The sequence below is a fragment of the Drosophila tropicalis genome, unplaced genomic scaffold (genome assembly GCF_018151085.1).
Source record: "Drosophila tropicalis isolate 14030-0801.00 unplaced genomic scaffold, ASM1815108v1 contig_4, whole genome shotgun sequence".
In the NCBI taxonomy this organism is placed as follows: domain Eukaryota; kingdom Metazoa; phylum Arthropoda; class Insecta; order Diptera; family Drosophilidae; genus Drosophila; species Drosophila tropicalis.
Window position 1 is genome coordinate 963,564 of NW_027172862.1, and position 15,783 is coordinate 979,346.

A 15,783-nucleotide genomic window follows, 5' to 3' on the forward strand; every position below is an offset into this window, starting at 1 on the left:
CTTTTTCAATACAGTTTATTGCATAATTTAGGGGGTAATTTCTCAAATGAAACGGTTTTTCAACAAAAGCTTTAACTACATTTAGAAAAATGGGCTTTTAATATGGGTAATTAGTAAATAATGAAAATGGAAAACATTCATTTAAATACTTTCAAGTATTTTCAAATTAAAAATACAGTCCTTAACTGAAAGATTATATTTGACAGCCCCCTTACGAATGTGATTTGAGTTGCCAAATGGCTGGAATTTAGCCACTTTCAGCTGAATAACGTGTTCAGCATGTAGGAGTAATATGATACTTCCCAGCGGGTTACCTGACACATTTAATAAAGCTTGACGTCTTTCATATTTGTTTTCGGCACCTAGCGGCACCGCCCTCCCTCATGTGGGCCATTAATCTGTCAGTCTATCTATCTCTTTGATTCATTCTTTCAATGCGTTAAATTCTTTTCTGCCAGATGATGAACCAGGCTATCTAGACTCGCTCGATGGGCGGGTGAGTTTTTTCTTCGAGTGTAGAAATGAGCTAATGGCCACAAATGTTGACCCAGGAACCCAAGTCAACCTTTTGATTACGTCACTGGCATTGTGGCTGTCCAATAAATGATTGAATGTCCTTGCAATCTTCTCTGTCTCACTCATTCTGCACTTCCTGCCACGATGGACTTACTTGGCCGGCTAAATGATATTTTCTGTTCCTTTATGCAAGCATTCTCGGTATATTCCGACTATATATCACTCTTTTGTCCGGGCTTAAGTCATTTTTCTTGTCAATTTATATGGGAGGAATAGAGAATGGAAAGAGGAGAAAAACGAGCAAAGGAAGAGGAGAGACATCAGTCTTTCTACAATTACAGACAGGTGTGCGTCTAATCTTTTGCTTTTTTCCGTCTCCTCATACCCACAGCTGCCGTCCACATTCTGTTATTATTAGCCATTGTAAGCGTGATTATCCTGCAGGCCGCAGCCAATACTCGATGTTCATTATCATCACAATCATCATCGACGTTGTTAACATTGTTTACACTTTGTCTACATGGCGGCATTACAAACACCTGATTTATACCTCTTGCCTTTGCTCCCCGTTAACCTCTAGCCCACACACACGCCCCCCAGTTCGAGCCATTTGGCAAGAGCCAGCTGGCCAACACCCACAACAACAACCATCAATGTGCACATTAATAAGCTAGTGAAGCATGTTCCTGTCGTTAAATGCAGGTGCCAATAGGAAGGGAGTGAAGAGTGTGAGGAAAAAGAAACTGAAAGACTGATGAGTGCTGAGTGTTAAGGGCAGGATGCCCAAATGATTTGTCCGCCCTTCGTCGGTGCTTCCGCTCTAACTCACTCCATTAATACTTCAAGTCGTATTAAGACCCAATGCATCAAAACGATGCAACGTGGAAATTGAATTGCAGATAAGGCGAAACCATATCCTCCTTCCTTTAGGATACATATCTATGATAATTCAATAAACCGGGGAAATCATTCTCATCCTGCTCAATGGTTAATGCCACGAAAATAAGAAAGACAGAAGAAGCCAAGAGAGAGAGAGAGAGTGAATAAATGAAATGAACTGAATGTTAGGGAGCAAATGTTCGGGTAAAGTGCAAAAGGCAATCCATTGAGAATGAACAAGACCAAAAACAAATGAGAACGAATGCCCAAGAAATGGCCACAAAACAGAAGAAGCCCAGCAAATGCCAACCCAACTTATAAATATACATATACATACACATTCATACATATATATTTATGTATATTTATCTGTATATATATATATATAGGCATAAATACTTTGTACTTAAAGCCACGGCCCATTTTAATTGACGCCCAAGGATAAAGAGGCAGCAACCAGTCCTGGCTCCAGTCATCGTCGTCGTCACAGTCATGGCCAGGGCATCAGTGCCCTTTGGCCATAACCAAAAAAACAAAAATAAGAAAAAACCAAAAAAGGACAAAGAAATTTAACACAAGCTAAAGATAAAGCTTCGACTTGTAGATACCCTATTATCAAATCTCTTTCTCTCTCTCTCTCTTTCTCTTTCTTTGATAAGCCAACTTGTACATTAATTCTAATAGATCCTTTAATTAGCAAAGAGTACACATATTCATTTCTTACTTAAGGTATCAAATGATATGCTTTTTAATCCCGCTGGAGAAGGATATGTAATTTCTGGGCAAAATAAACGACTTAAGAACCGAAAGAAAACTTTTGAACTTGGTCGGCTCTTTGAATGGGCCGTGGTTTTCAGACTAAAGCTGCCACTGGCTTTGTGGCATTTGTATAACCAGAGCCACCAAAACCGCTGCGTCACTCCACTCCACACCACTCAAGGGGACCGCACAGAACGATGCCTGCCATATAAACACCGGACATTGTGTGGCTGCTAATGATGCAGTTCACTGCAGTGTTCATCCGGGAGACCCTTACCAACCTTTGCGGTTAGAGCCTAGTCCTTGGCTTTAGCTACTGCATCAAGCTGTTACGAATGTGGTATTAAGAGATATATTCAGAATGATAAGAGGTGTAGGGGGGCGATTGGGAGGGCTTTGGGCCAGAGCATTTATCACTACTAATTTAACAGCTACTACTTCTTCTACTACTACTACTACTAACAATAAGCAACTTATCAGATTTTCTCCCTCTCGTTCTCTCAGTGAAATTTGACCAAGTGAAAGTGGAGCAAGTGTATATCTCCCAACCCATTTGGTTGAGAGACCATCTGCTTTTACTCCATTCCATCCACTACTTTACCACTCTTTGGGGCAATCCTTCCTTATCGTGTAACTTGGCTTGTCAACAACTTGTAGAGAAACTCGATGTGGCGCCGCCTTCTTCTTACTGATGGCTCTGTGACGCGCGCATGTCCTTGTTAAAGGCATCAGGATGCGGGCACACGGACATGTACGAGTGTACATGGACGGGCAACTTTTTGTATTGCCTTTCCTCAAATGAATCACTTTTAATTTGACGCTAACAACATCAACAGCAGTAGCAGCAACAACAATAACAACAACAACAACAAATTAAAATACAGAAGAGAATTCCAATACTTAGCAAGTTGGCCAAAAACAAAATACCCTTGACCTGGTCTCGCAATTTTCAGCATGTTCTGTTCTTAAACCAACCCACCAACCACTTACCCATCGACACCAACATTTTCCAGCGAACTTTTTAAAGAAAGAATGTACAATATGAAGGATAAAGGAATTAAGTTGATGTCACCCAACCCCTTGGGTGGACTTGAATTCCATCATCGATTGAATATGTATGTTTACACAAACAATATCTAAGCAGATAAAGGTACATTCGACTAGGTTTCAACCCTGGAGGTTAGCCAGATCCTCCAGATAATCTTTGCCTTCGTTTTTCTCACTTTGTTTGGTTGGAATTCTCAACCAGTTTAGGAATTATGTTTAGCTTGAGCTTGATTACCTTGATTACAAGTTGACTAAACCCCGATGTTTGACATTGAATTCCCATCTAGTTACCTTTTACTTAAGACTTAAAAGTTGCTTTTTAAATTCAAAAACCCACGTTTGCTCTAAAAAGTATGCTACTTTTTTTAACATTTCCACAAAATGCTTGAAAATGATTTTCAAATTATTAGAATTCAATTGAAGTTTAGAAACTGGCAGAATGAAAGTCAGAAGAAGATGAATTACTCATAGAAACTGCATTTGTCTTAACTTTTCTCTCATTCGATTAAAGCCAAGTTCAAACGAATCCACTGTGAACCTATAAATTGAGTAGTCAGTTTAGCTAAATATCTACTGACTAAAGCTAGAAGATTGAATGTAAATTTAAACGATTTAACTTTTAGTTCTATTGAGTTATAGCTTTCAGGCGATTATGAATATTTTTCCCCCTCGGGTTGTTATTTGAAGCGCAGTGTCACTTGTTGACATTTGTAATATGAATAAGTTGCCAGTTTTGTGTTAAATTGAACACTCGTTATTTGGGGCTAGCCATTATTTGTCGATTACATGGGATAATATTGGATAAACGTTTTGCCAAGTATTTCATTTAACAATAAGCTTACACGATGGAATCAATGAAATGAAATGAAATGATTTGCCAAGAAATTGTCAGTCATGAATATAGGTAGACCGACAGGTGTGTCTTCAGTAGAGGGTAGGCGGAGGTTTTATGTGCCCCAGGGCCAACTTCTCTATCCGAAGGTGGGCAAATCGAAAAATTCAGGATAAAATGAATCATTGTTTCAATAGGCGAGGAGCATAGAGGCCCCATGGAAACTACAGCAAAAGGAAATATTTTATTATTTGTGCCCTGATGATTAAATTAAAAATTCAGAATAATTAATATTTTTTCAATCTCATAATGTTTACAGTCTCTGGTTTTTACAATTTTCTCACTTGAGGCCAAACACTATTCTTAATCCGTCCCTGGAGATAGATAATAAGTTGAGAGCCTTAGATACACACACTAAGGAGTAAGTAAGAAGACAACAAATTTTATAGATTTCATTATGGACCGTGATTATGGACGGCATCTTGCTTAGATTCTTTCATCTCTCTTCCGCTCCATATATCCGTCTCTCTCTCTCTTTCTCTCCCTAACCTTTCTGTTAGTCTGTCTGTCTGTTAAAGCAGCGATTAGGTTAGCGAAAGGAAAATCTTTGATGGCAGGGAAAATCTGAGAATCTGTTAAGCTTGCCAAACCCACCCACACAGTATCACCAACACATACATATGTATGTACATGTGTGTGTGTGTGTGTATTTCCGCCCTTTTCCTGAGTGCATATCCACACATGGATGTGTGTGTGTGTGTCTCTATACGTGTGTTAAATATTTCACGTGTAAAACTCATCTGACAACGGCATAAAAACCGAAAAATCATCTTAGCAACACTTTGATATTCGATAAGACGTTACGCTACAGCAGACATCCAGTTGAAGATGCAGACACGGAAAAAGTGAAAATACTCCACCCTAACCACACCCCTTCCACCCAGTGAACCAACAACAACATACGCTACATTCGCATCGGCATCCGCATCCGGTATCCCACATTGCTCACACCCGTTTCTTATGCTCAAACTAAAGCTCCCAAAGACCGAGGGTCCTTGTCATTGTCGTCATGTGTGACGTCGAGTTATAAAATATGCGCCAAGTTTCCCATTTTCTGTTCCCCATTTCCCATTGCCCTCTTCCTCGTACCATATCCGTTTGTGTTTTGCCTCTTCATTTTAGTTTTGTTTCCTTTTTTTTCTTCTTATTTTTGCTATTTTTTGGCGCTTCTTAGACCAGCCACGCCCAGTTTTCTCTATCTCTGTCATAGAACTTTAGTTTTTGCTATGGTTGACTTTTTTTTTGGTCTTACTCTTAGAGGGCGCGACGTGGTGACGGGGGAGACAGTGAGATGCTGACGGTGTGTCGATTTAATCGGCCGGAATTATCATTCGAACTAAGGTTTAATTGTGTGAAGTGGCGAAGCGCATTGAAACATCGATGTGGCCGGAGCCAAACCGGAGACAGTGAAAGGAGCGAAAAGTGTTTGGTAAGATAAAATATTAGATGGGGATCCAGTCGCCCTCATACTCAACCCGTATTTTGTGTTCAAGGTATTTTTGCATTATCGAAAGGACACACACACACACACACAGGCACAAATAGACAAAGCAAACAAAATAGAAACAAAAAGCAATCGTAATTGTATTTTATGCCACTAACGGACAACGGCACGTTCCATACATAGAATACACTTGAATATACATATATCTATCTAGAATATGGACAGAACGGAATGACTATACTTCTAAAACACACACACACACACAGGCAGTGACTACTGTACCATGTTTTAGTATACATATATATTTCTGCAGGCTTTTATTTTTATTTAGCTAGCATTGAGCAAAGAGAGGGCGAGAAAGAGAGAGAGAGAGTGAGATACATTTGTGGTCAGACACAATGGTTCCTCCATATAGATTTATGGAACTTTGTAAATGTGAAAATATATATAAGTATATTGAAACAGTGGCACTGATAATGGGGCTGGGGATGGGCATGATGGGCATGGGGGGGTGACGTTGGGTGGTGGCCATAGCTGTCGGCGCTATTTCCACTTGCCTGCGTAAAGTGTAATGCAAAAAGTTTGCCCAAGTATGGGTATGAAAGGAGACGAAGGGGGGAAACACACGTGGCCAGGCAGAAGCACTTTGGTAGCACTGTTTGTATGTGCGAGTGTGTGTGTGTGTGGTCCTTAGCGCTGCATCGTTGGCAACTTGTGATAACTTGCGATAAAAATGAAGGCAATTGAATGATGCTTAAATGAAATTAATGGATGTTATAATAAGTTGACAGACTTTGCCAACCAAAGCCAATGGGCAAAGGCAAAAGCAAAGTAAAGTGAATGGGTTGCCGCTGCCATCTTTTTAGCTCCCTTCAGTTTTCAGTTTCATCACTTTGTTGTTTTCTTGCGCTGTTGCCTGTCAAGTGTCGTGGCATGTCGACAACGACGAGGACGACGAGGAAGACGACGAGGATGATGATGAGGACGAATACGAATACCAGCAAACTCAAAGCCAAAGACAGCCGGAGTCACAGCTGACAGCATGACTATGACAGCAGAGCAACAGCAGCAGCACCAGCACAACAATAAACACAATGCTGGGTAAGGGGAAAAGAGAAAAGCCCTTTTCCTCTGCCACTCTTCAGTTCTCCCAAACACACACACACATACATACACTTTCCTCTGTCTATGGCAGTCAAATTGAGGCAGCTCTGTGTGTCAAAATTCAATTTGCATTCATTTTGTGCGTACACAAACACACCCACACGCCCCCACACACACACACAGGAATAAAGCAAAAAGGAATTCCAGAGGTAAATGGTTAAATACACTGAACAAAACAAATAACTAATTTCGTTTGCTAATCTCTCATTCTATCAGAATTTCATTCAAATTGAATGTTTTGAAAACTTTTCCAAACTAAAGCCTTAAAAACCTTTTGACAAAGATCTCAAATATGAGGTAACAAGAGAAATTATTTTGCAGTTCACAAATTTTTATTTGACTTCTAAACTAGACAAAGATCTAAACTCAAACTCAACTCAAAATCTCAATTTGGTAATTGCTCTTTTTAGATTTTCTTTGCAATATTCTTAAGATATAATTAAAGTGTGAGTTTCTAATGCATATATCTGTATAAACCTTATCCTTAGTGTATGATGAATGGTTACCAACTCTATCTCATTCTCTCTCTACCCCTCCCCCTTTTCATATCTTTATCTCACACTCTTTGGCTGTCTATTTCATGCTCGCTCTCTTGCAATCAACGCAATTTTTGACTACTTTGGCAACCAGTTCCGGTTTTTGTTTTGTTCGAATAGATTCCACCGATGACTCGTTTGACAGAGAGAACGAGAGGCACGCATAGAGAAAGACAGACACAGAGCGAGAGAGAGTGAGAGACAGAGAAAGGGATGTACAGATTGAACAGAAAGAAGGCGGTTTTGGTATTCACATCAAACGGTAGCTGAGCTTGTTTTTGTTAGTATGTAGTAGCAACTCGTCATAGACTTGATGAATTTTGTCGGTTGATGGCAGAGAATGGAATGGAATGGAATGGCATTGGGTGCCCTATCCCTATCCCTATCCCTTATGCTTCATTCACATCGGCATTCAGAACAAGATTCAAATCTACACGCGAAGCGTTCTTGCGTAAAACATTATGAGTTACGGTTTTTTGGGCGTTGGTTAATCTGGAGAGCGAACAAAATGTGATTACATTAAAAATCTGTTAGCTGGCACACGGAGTTATATGGTTATGTGTGTGTATGTATGTATATACATACATAGATTGAAATTAAAGTTGGCTCACAAAAGTAGGCAATAGAATGTTGGAGTCGGCGTTGGCGTTAGCGCCGGCGTCAGCGTCGCCTTCAACAGCGGCATCAGGAGGCGTCAACAAGCTTTTTGAAAATGCAATTAAAAAGTGTTTAATTGCATATAATTAAAATTGTAATGGACAGCAAAAAGTGTTGGCTGTTTGGCAAGAAGGAAATCAAATGTTCAAATGAATTTAACGCAGCTGCAAATTAAATTCTTGTCGATTGTAAAAATGGTTTTGAATGGTCCACAAAAAGGATGGCATAATTTTATTAAGTGATTTTCCATCAATAGAAACTCAAAAGATAAAGAGAAGGAAGAAGAGAGAGAGAGAGAGAGAGAGAGGTGAACATAGGTTCAAGTCATTGCCATCATCCATCATTCTGGGCGCTAGTCGATATGATCGGGTCTCGGTGTATCTCAAAACCCATCAGGAGTACCCTCCTCTTTCTCTCTCCATCTTTTTTTTTTCTCTGCTTGGCTCCTGCTTTCGCTATCGCTTTCGCTTTCACTTTCACTTTCACTGGGCAAAGTTCCTTGGTAATGGTAATTGAATGCATGCTCTAGTTGGGCGGCCGGGTGAATGTAAGAATGTGTATGGAGTGTGCCAAGGGAGGTGGTAGGTACGGCAAATGTATATGGTAAATTGTAGTAGAAGAAATTAGCAGCTGTCCCTCTCATCTACTCATCAGCCATAGAATGCAAAGAGCAAAAGTAAAGTGATGAAAAAGTTAATTAAACTTTTTGATGAGATTTCAGAATTTCCAGAGACATAACATTGACAGACGACAGATGACAGATGACAGCCGACAGACAACAACAAGCTTAACTATAGTCCATAAACCTATATATATATACATATATATACAAAAGCCTCAATTCTTGTACCTATACACAGTTAGTCAAAAAAAAAGGAAAACTTTCAATATAGCCACTCCCTCTCTTTCTGTCTCCCTCTCTCTAATACATCAAGTCATCTGTCTAGATTTCATTTGTTTGGTGTTGGTGTTTGTGTGTTTGCTCAAGTGTCGGCCCTTTAAACTTTTGACATGTCATCCTGTTCAATGATATAGCTTCCATGATTAAGCCACTTGAGATTTTATTATCATTTTTCATTGTTTTAGCAAAAAAAAAAAAAACTGCTATCGATAGATATTAATGTTCTGTTGGATAAGGATGGAAGGCTGGATGGTGGTGGTGGTGATGGTGGCTCTTAAAATTAATGCCCCAGAGGCTTCAATAAAAGAAAATGTGCGAAATTCTTTCAACAACATTCAACTCGCACCGCAACACCTTTTAAGTAGGTCAATTAGCGGTAAGGCCTTTGTGGTTGCGGTTCCCCAGTGCCCCATACAAACACACACACACCCACATGCCCCACACTCCTACGCACACACATACATACACATACACACATAAGGCTGTAAAATAAAAGCTGACACCAGCCTCCAAATCTCCTCCATGTAACCTCCTCCTTCCCAGCGACACTTGGCAACCTAATAAAATGCCTTACACCTAACCCAATTCGCTGCCATGTTCAGACGGTGGCTAATCTGTAATTAATTGGCACACATCTGTATACAAGACACGCACGCAAATAGGGAGTCGAGGTTGGGGGGTGGAGCAGGGGCGCGGCAATGCGGAAAAATTAGGCCAGGGTTGGTTAGCAAAGCATACAGAAGCGAACAGAGATTGAGAGTTAACCCAAACAACCGAACCAATTTGCATGAGTGACCACACATCCAGAAATAGCAAAAAAGAAACCAACAAAAACGATCGAGAAAACCCAAAAACCAGAAAAACAAAAAAACAAAATCAATAATCATAACTCATCTCGAAACCTCAGAAACCAAAAAAGACTACAAACGAAATGGTCAGCATATGTATCTCTAAGTATATCTAAGAATAAGTGCCGAATGCGGAAATCCAAAAACCCAAATATATGTTTTTGGAGTCATAATGCAAATTAAAAGATAATTTCCTAATTTAGAAGTTGGAATATAAACGAAAAGTGATAATTTCAAATCGATTAAAGAAATAACAAGAAATCTGAACAACAGATTAACAAATTTAGGGAAAATATTTGAGATGTTTTTGAAATAAACTTTTGTGATGCCACCAATTTTTCTCAGATTCTCATGATCTTTTGGCAAAGGATTGACATTTCATTTTATTTTACAATTATTTAGCTACTTTAAGGATACCCTTCGATATTGTTTTCTAGATCCAATTATGACTATGGTCTTAGGATTTTGAAGCTCTTATGCAAATGATGAGAGAGATAAAAGCTCTTAAGCTCGAGAGCTATTAAAGTTGTCTATAAACAATTTTTACAACAAGGGCATTTCAGAAGTTTTGTCATAGTTATTGTCATAGAAATGGAAGGAAACTGCCTGCTCTTTAACTGTCTGTTGCATACTTTAGGAATCAAACCCTGAGTCACTGCTGGCAAGGGTATAAAATATGGGAATCATCATCGGCAAAGTCGACTTTTCTCCCAGTGCACACATATCCACACTTAGCTATGGCCATACATTGTTGCAGTAGTAAAACGTTCGACTAACTTTTGTCCATTTCTACTCTGTTGCAGCCATTCTCAGTACGTTATGCAAGGAATTCCTACGCGTAAATGTGTCAGCCATATTGTATATGATGAATAACGAACAATTCGGCCATAGCACAGCCTCGGCTCAGTATTTTCTGCAATTGGCCGGCTATTTGGGCATACCAGTTATCTCCTGGAATGCTGATAACTCTGGCCTGGAGCGACGTGCCTCACAATCGACACTGCAATTGCAATTGGCACCGAGCATCGAGCATCAAAGTGCGGCCATGTTGAGCATATTGGAACGTTATAAATGGCATCAGTTCTCGGTGGTGACATCACAAATAGCCGGGCACGATGATTTCGTGCAGGCGGTGCGTGAGAGAGTGGCCGAAATGCAGGAGCATTTCAAATTCACCATACTCAATTCGATAGTGGTCACAAGGACAAGCGATCTGATGGAGCTGGTGAATAGCGAGGCGCGTGTTATGCTCCTCTATGCCACACAAGCGGAGGCCATTACCATTCTGAGGGCGGCCGAGGAAATGAAACTGACGGGCGAGAATTATGTATGGGTTGTCAGTCAATCCGTGATTGAGAAAAAGGATGCACATTCGCAGTTTCCGGTCGGTATGCTGGGCGTTCACTTCGATACCTCGAGTGCGGCGCTAATGAATGAGATATCGAATGCCATCAAGATCTATAGCTACGGCGTGGAGGCCTATCTAACAGATCCTGCCAATAAGGATCGCCGATTGACCACACAATCGTTGTCCTGCGAGGACGAAGGACGCGGTCGTTGGGACAATGGTGAAATGTGAGTGCACATGTCTAACAACAAGGATAATAGAGCTTAATCTGTTTTCACTTTAGTTTCTTTAAGTATCTGCGCAATGTGTCGATCGAGGGGGGATCTGAATAAGCCAAACATTGAGTTTACCGCCGATGGCGATTTACGTTCAGCCGAGTTGAAGATCATGAATCTCCGGCCCAGTGCCAATAATAAGAATCTTGTGTGGGAGGAGGTAAGTATGAAGGATTGATTTGCATGCACCACTACCACACAGATCACAATGAAATTTAATATTAAATTTACGTGCACAAGCTCACTTGATCTCTATCTTTCTCTTTCCGATCTTATCTATATATTTCTTGCTCTTGCTTCTGCTCCTGGTCCTGCTCATCCTGAACCTGCTCTCTCTCTCTCTCTCTCGCTCCTCAATGCACCACAATAATATATATAATTGTAACCACCATTTATTGACACGCTTATTCACCATTTATTTAACCACCCAACCACCAACCACCACCACAAAAAAATATATATATATATCTATCATCATCTCGACCAACGGAAACGGAATGGAACAGATTGGCGTTTGGAAGTCATGGGAGACTCAGAAATTGGATATACGTGATATCGCTTGGCCAGGTAACTCACACGCTCCGCCCCAGGGTGTGCCCGAGAAATTCCATTTAAAGATCACATTCCTCGAGGAGGCACCCTATATCAATCTGTCACCCGCTGATCCAGTGAGTGGCAAATGCCTGATGGATCGCGGTGTACTGTGCCGCGTGGCGGCCGATCATGAAATGGCCGCCGACATCGATGTCGGCCAGGCACACCGTAACGAGTCGTTCTATCAGTGCTGCAGCGGCTTCTGCATCGATCTGCTTGAGAAATTTGCCGAAGAGCTGGGCTTCACCTATGAACTGGTGCGGGTTGAAGATGGTAAATGGGGTACACTTGAGAATGGTAAATGGAATGGTCTGATTGCCGATTTGGTTAACCGCAAAACTGACATGGTTCTCACATCGCTCATGATCAATACCGAACGCGAGGCGGTTGTTGATTTCAGTGAGCCATTCATGGAGACAGGCATAGCGATTGTGGTGGCCAAACGGACGGGCATCATATCACCGACAGCCTTTCTAGAGCCCTTCGACACGGCCTCATGGATGCTGGTAAGTTTGAATTCCAAAAAAAAAACAAGAAACAAATCTTTCTCCATCGTCCCAAACAAATCTAAAAAACAAAAATGGGGTAAGTTTTTAATTCAATTATTTTTTGCTTTCTCTCTCTCTCTCTCTCTCTGTCTCTCTTCTCTTTGGCGCTCTATCTATCAATCTTGCCCTGCTGTGTCCTGCTGTCCTTGCTTTGCTCCTCAATCATCTTAGGTGGGTATTGTGGCCATTCAAGCGGCCACCTTCATGATATTCCTCTTCGAGTGGCTCTCGCCCAGTGGCTATGACATGAAATTGTATCTACAAAATACAAATGTCACACCGTATCGGTTCTCATTGTTCCGTACGTATTGGTTGGTCTGGGCTGTGCTCTTTCAAGCGGCAGTCCATGTGGATTCACCACGCGGTTTCACCTCACGTTTCATGACCAATGTCTGGGCCCTATTCGCAGTGGTCTTTTTGGCCATCTACACTGCCAACTTGGCCGCCTTCATGATAACCAGGTGAGTGAGCGATACCAAAGAAACTTTCTGGCTTGGACTTGCCACTCATTTACATTCTGCACGCGCATCCCACATTCCACAGAGAGGAATTCCATGAGTTCAGTGGACTGAATGATAGTCGCTTGGTGCATCCCTACTCGCACAAGCCCTCATTTAAATTCGGCACCATACCATATAGCCACACGGACTCTACCATTCATAAGTATTTTAAGGACATGCACTACTACATGAAACAGTGAGTACCGTCAACAATTTACATAACAAAAATTCCTATATATATGTACATACATATAAGTATACATATGTACCTACACACATTGTATGAATAATAAACAACAAAGGCTATAAGCATAAAAAGAATAGAGCCTGGGCCAAAAAGTTCATATTAAATTTCCATTACGGATGTGAATCAGTTCTTCCGTCTAGTTGAATTTATGAATCTAAGATCTATGAATGCAGATTACAACAGCCCCACAAAATCTGAAGATATGTATTTTTATTCTAGGCCGAAACAGTAAATTAACTTATTTCTTAGTGATGATAGTTTTACGATTGCCAATCGATAGGCAATAGAACTAGAACTAGAACTCAAGACCTAGAGCTGATGATCAAATATATACAAAAAATAGTAAACGACATTAGAGAACCTTGTTATTTATTACTTTAAACATAATCTTTTGAAATCGATAGAGCGTAGTCATGGTTCACATTGGAAAGTAATCTTCTAATTTACATTAAGGCCCCGAAAACTTCTTTCTAGGTTTTTGAATTCATCCATAAATTCAAATGGTTTCATATTTAGGTAAATTCTGAATCTCTTTAGTTTGAACAAGTTCCCTTGAAAGATAAAATGTTTAACTAAATTAATCAGTTTTAGGTATTAGTTTCTGATCAAGGAGAATATGTCGTCAAGTTAAAGCAAATGTTTTTATAGATACATCACAGAAAAATCAAACAAATTTCCCAAAATGAACAAACAAAAACAGATTAACTTGATTTTTCTTTAAAATTAAAAGCAAATTTTATGATAAAACTTTCAACTTTGGTTTTGTCTGACTTTGAGGCAATGTATCACACGGAATTAGGTCTGCAATTAAGTGCAAAAATATCGACACCTGTTCGCCTGGGGCGCTGGTATACAATAGACCTCATTAGTATGCATATTAGTTATCGTTTCAATTGACTAACTGGGGGCACTTTCCGCACTTTCCGCTCTTTAGATATAACAAGACTAGTGTGGCTGATGGTGTGGCCGCTGTGCTAAATGGCAATTTGGATTCATTTATCTATGATGGGACTGTGCTGGACTATCTGGTGGCTCAAGATGAGGACTGTCGCCTAATGACCGTGGGTAGTTGGTACGCCATGACGGGTAAGTTGTTAACGAGTTAGTGAGTCTAAATAATCATTTTGAAGCTTATGAAATGGGTTTTGATTTTGCATAGGCTATGGTCTCGCCTTTAGTCGCAATTCGAAGTATGTGCAAATGTTTAATAAGCGTCTACTTGAATTTCGGGCCAATGGTGATTTGGAGCGTCTGCGTCGCTATTGGATGACTGGCACTTGCCGCCCTGGCAAACAGGAGCACAAATCATCCGATCCGCTGGCACTCGAGCAGTTCTTGTCCGCCTTCTTGCTACTGATGGCTGGCATCTTGCTGGCCGCCCTGCTACTTTTACTCGAGCATGTCTACTTTAAGTATATACGCAAACGTTTGGCCAAAAAGGATGGCGGTCATTGTTGTGCCCTTATCTCGCTATCGATGGGCAAATCACTAACCTTTCGCGGTGCTGTGTATGAGGCCACTGAGATATTGAAGAAGCATCGCTGCAACGATCCCATTTGTGATACCCATCTGTGGAAAGTGAAACATGAATTGGATATGTCCAGGTTACGTGTACGTCAGTTGGAGAAGGTAATGGATAAGCATGGCATCAAGGCACCGCAATTGAGGTAAGTTAATTCAATAAATTGCATTCAATTTCAATTCATGGTGATTGCAAATCTTTCCATCCAGATTGGCCTCATCGTCCGATTTGCTGAATCATCATCATCTCAAGGAGCGGCCACCATTGTTGGGGAACCTCAGTTTGGCTGCCAGTGCTCAAGATCTATACAGGTGGTAAGTTTTCTATATACGCATGAGTAGCACTCAGCACCTGTCCAATCACTCTGCACAATCACTTATCTCCCACCCACTATTCCTCCTTGCTCTCTGTTATCCTTTGCTTGTTAAATGCCTTGTTAGACGTTTTTGTCAAGTTTAAACCATTTTTATTATGCATCCTGCCTGCATTTTTTTCTCCTCCCCTAACCATGCCCGCAGCCTCTAGTATTCTCTGTGTCTGTGTGTGTGCATATCTAAATTTCAATCTGCTCGCTGTCTGCTCATCTGTCAGCCAACTTAGACACCAAAACATTCCATGCTTCTCACCCATGGGCTGTCCTCCTCTTTGGTCGTAATTAAATTAAGCAATTGCTTAAGATAACATTTTAGTCTACTGTATTCAATGTTCACCGTGTTGGTGTTCTTTCCGCCACATCGGTTTTGGGCTTTGGCTTTGGCTTTGGCTTGGGACGCGTTTGGCCACATAATGATACTTCGCAACTGCTGGGGCCTTTCCCCTCTTCCTGTCAGACCTCCCTTCTCCATTTGGCGGCTCAGCCAGCATCATTGGCTACTGCTCTAATATAAATATATGGAAATGACTTTATTAAATTACTTTATCTTGGTTCCTGATTTGAAACGGACTGCCACGAGTGAGAGGGAGGTACAGAGATAGAGATTGAGTGAGAAAAAAAAAAGGACAGAGCGACAAAGAGGAAGACAGGAGAAGGGCGAGGTGGAGAAGGCAGCTCCTATCCTGTCCCTGGTTATACATAGTCCGTAGTTATAGCACAATTTCCGACAGTT

General features: G+C 40.8%; 1 protein-coding gene across 1 annotated transcript in view; it reads left to right on the forward strand.

Annotated features, from left to right (window-relative positions):
- Positions 1–15,783, forward strand: part of Nmdar2 (NMDA receptor 2) — a 36,282-nt gene that overhangs the window by 13,339 nt on the left and 7,160 nt on the right. Inside the window, 9 exon segments of the mRNA XM_068285123.1 lie at positions 10,447–11,218; positions 11,275–11,308; positions 11,310–11,426; positions 11,773–12,366; positions 12,580–12,869; positions 12,952–13,104; positions 14,090–14,241; positions 14,315–14,822; positions 14,887–14,991. Of these exon segments, the coding sequence (XP_068141224.1) occupies positions 10,447–11,218; positions 11,275–11,308; positions 11,310–11,426; positions 11,773–12,366; positions 12,580–12,869; positions 12,952–13,104; positions 14,090–14,241; positions 14,315–14,822; positions 14,887–14,991 (2,725 nt within the window).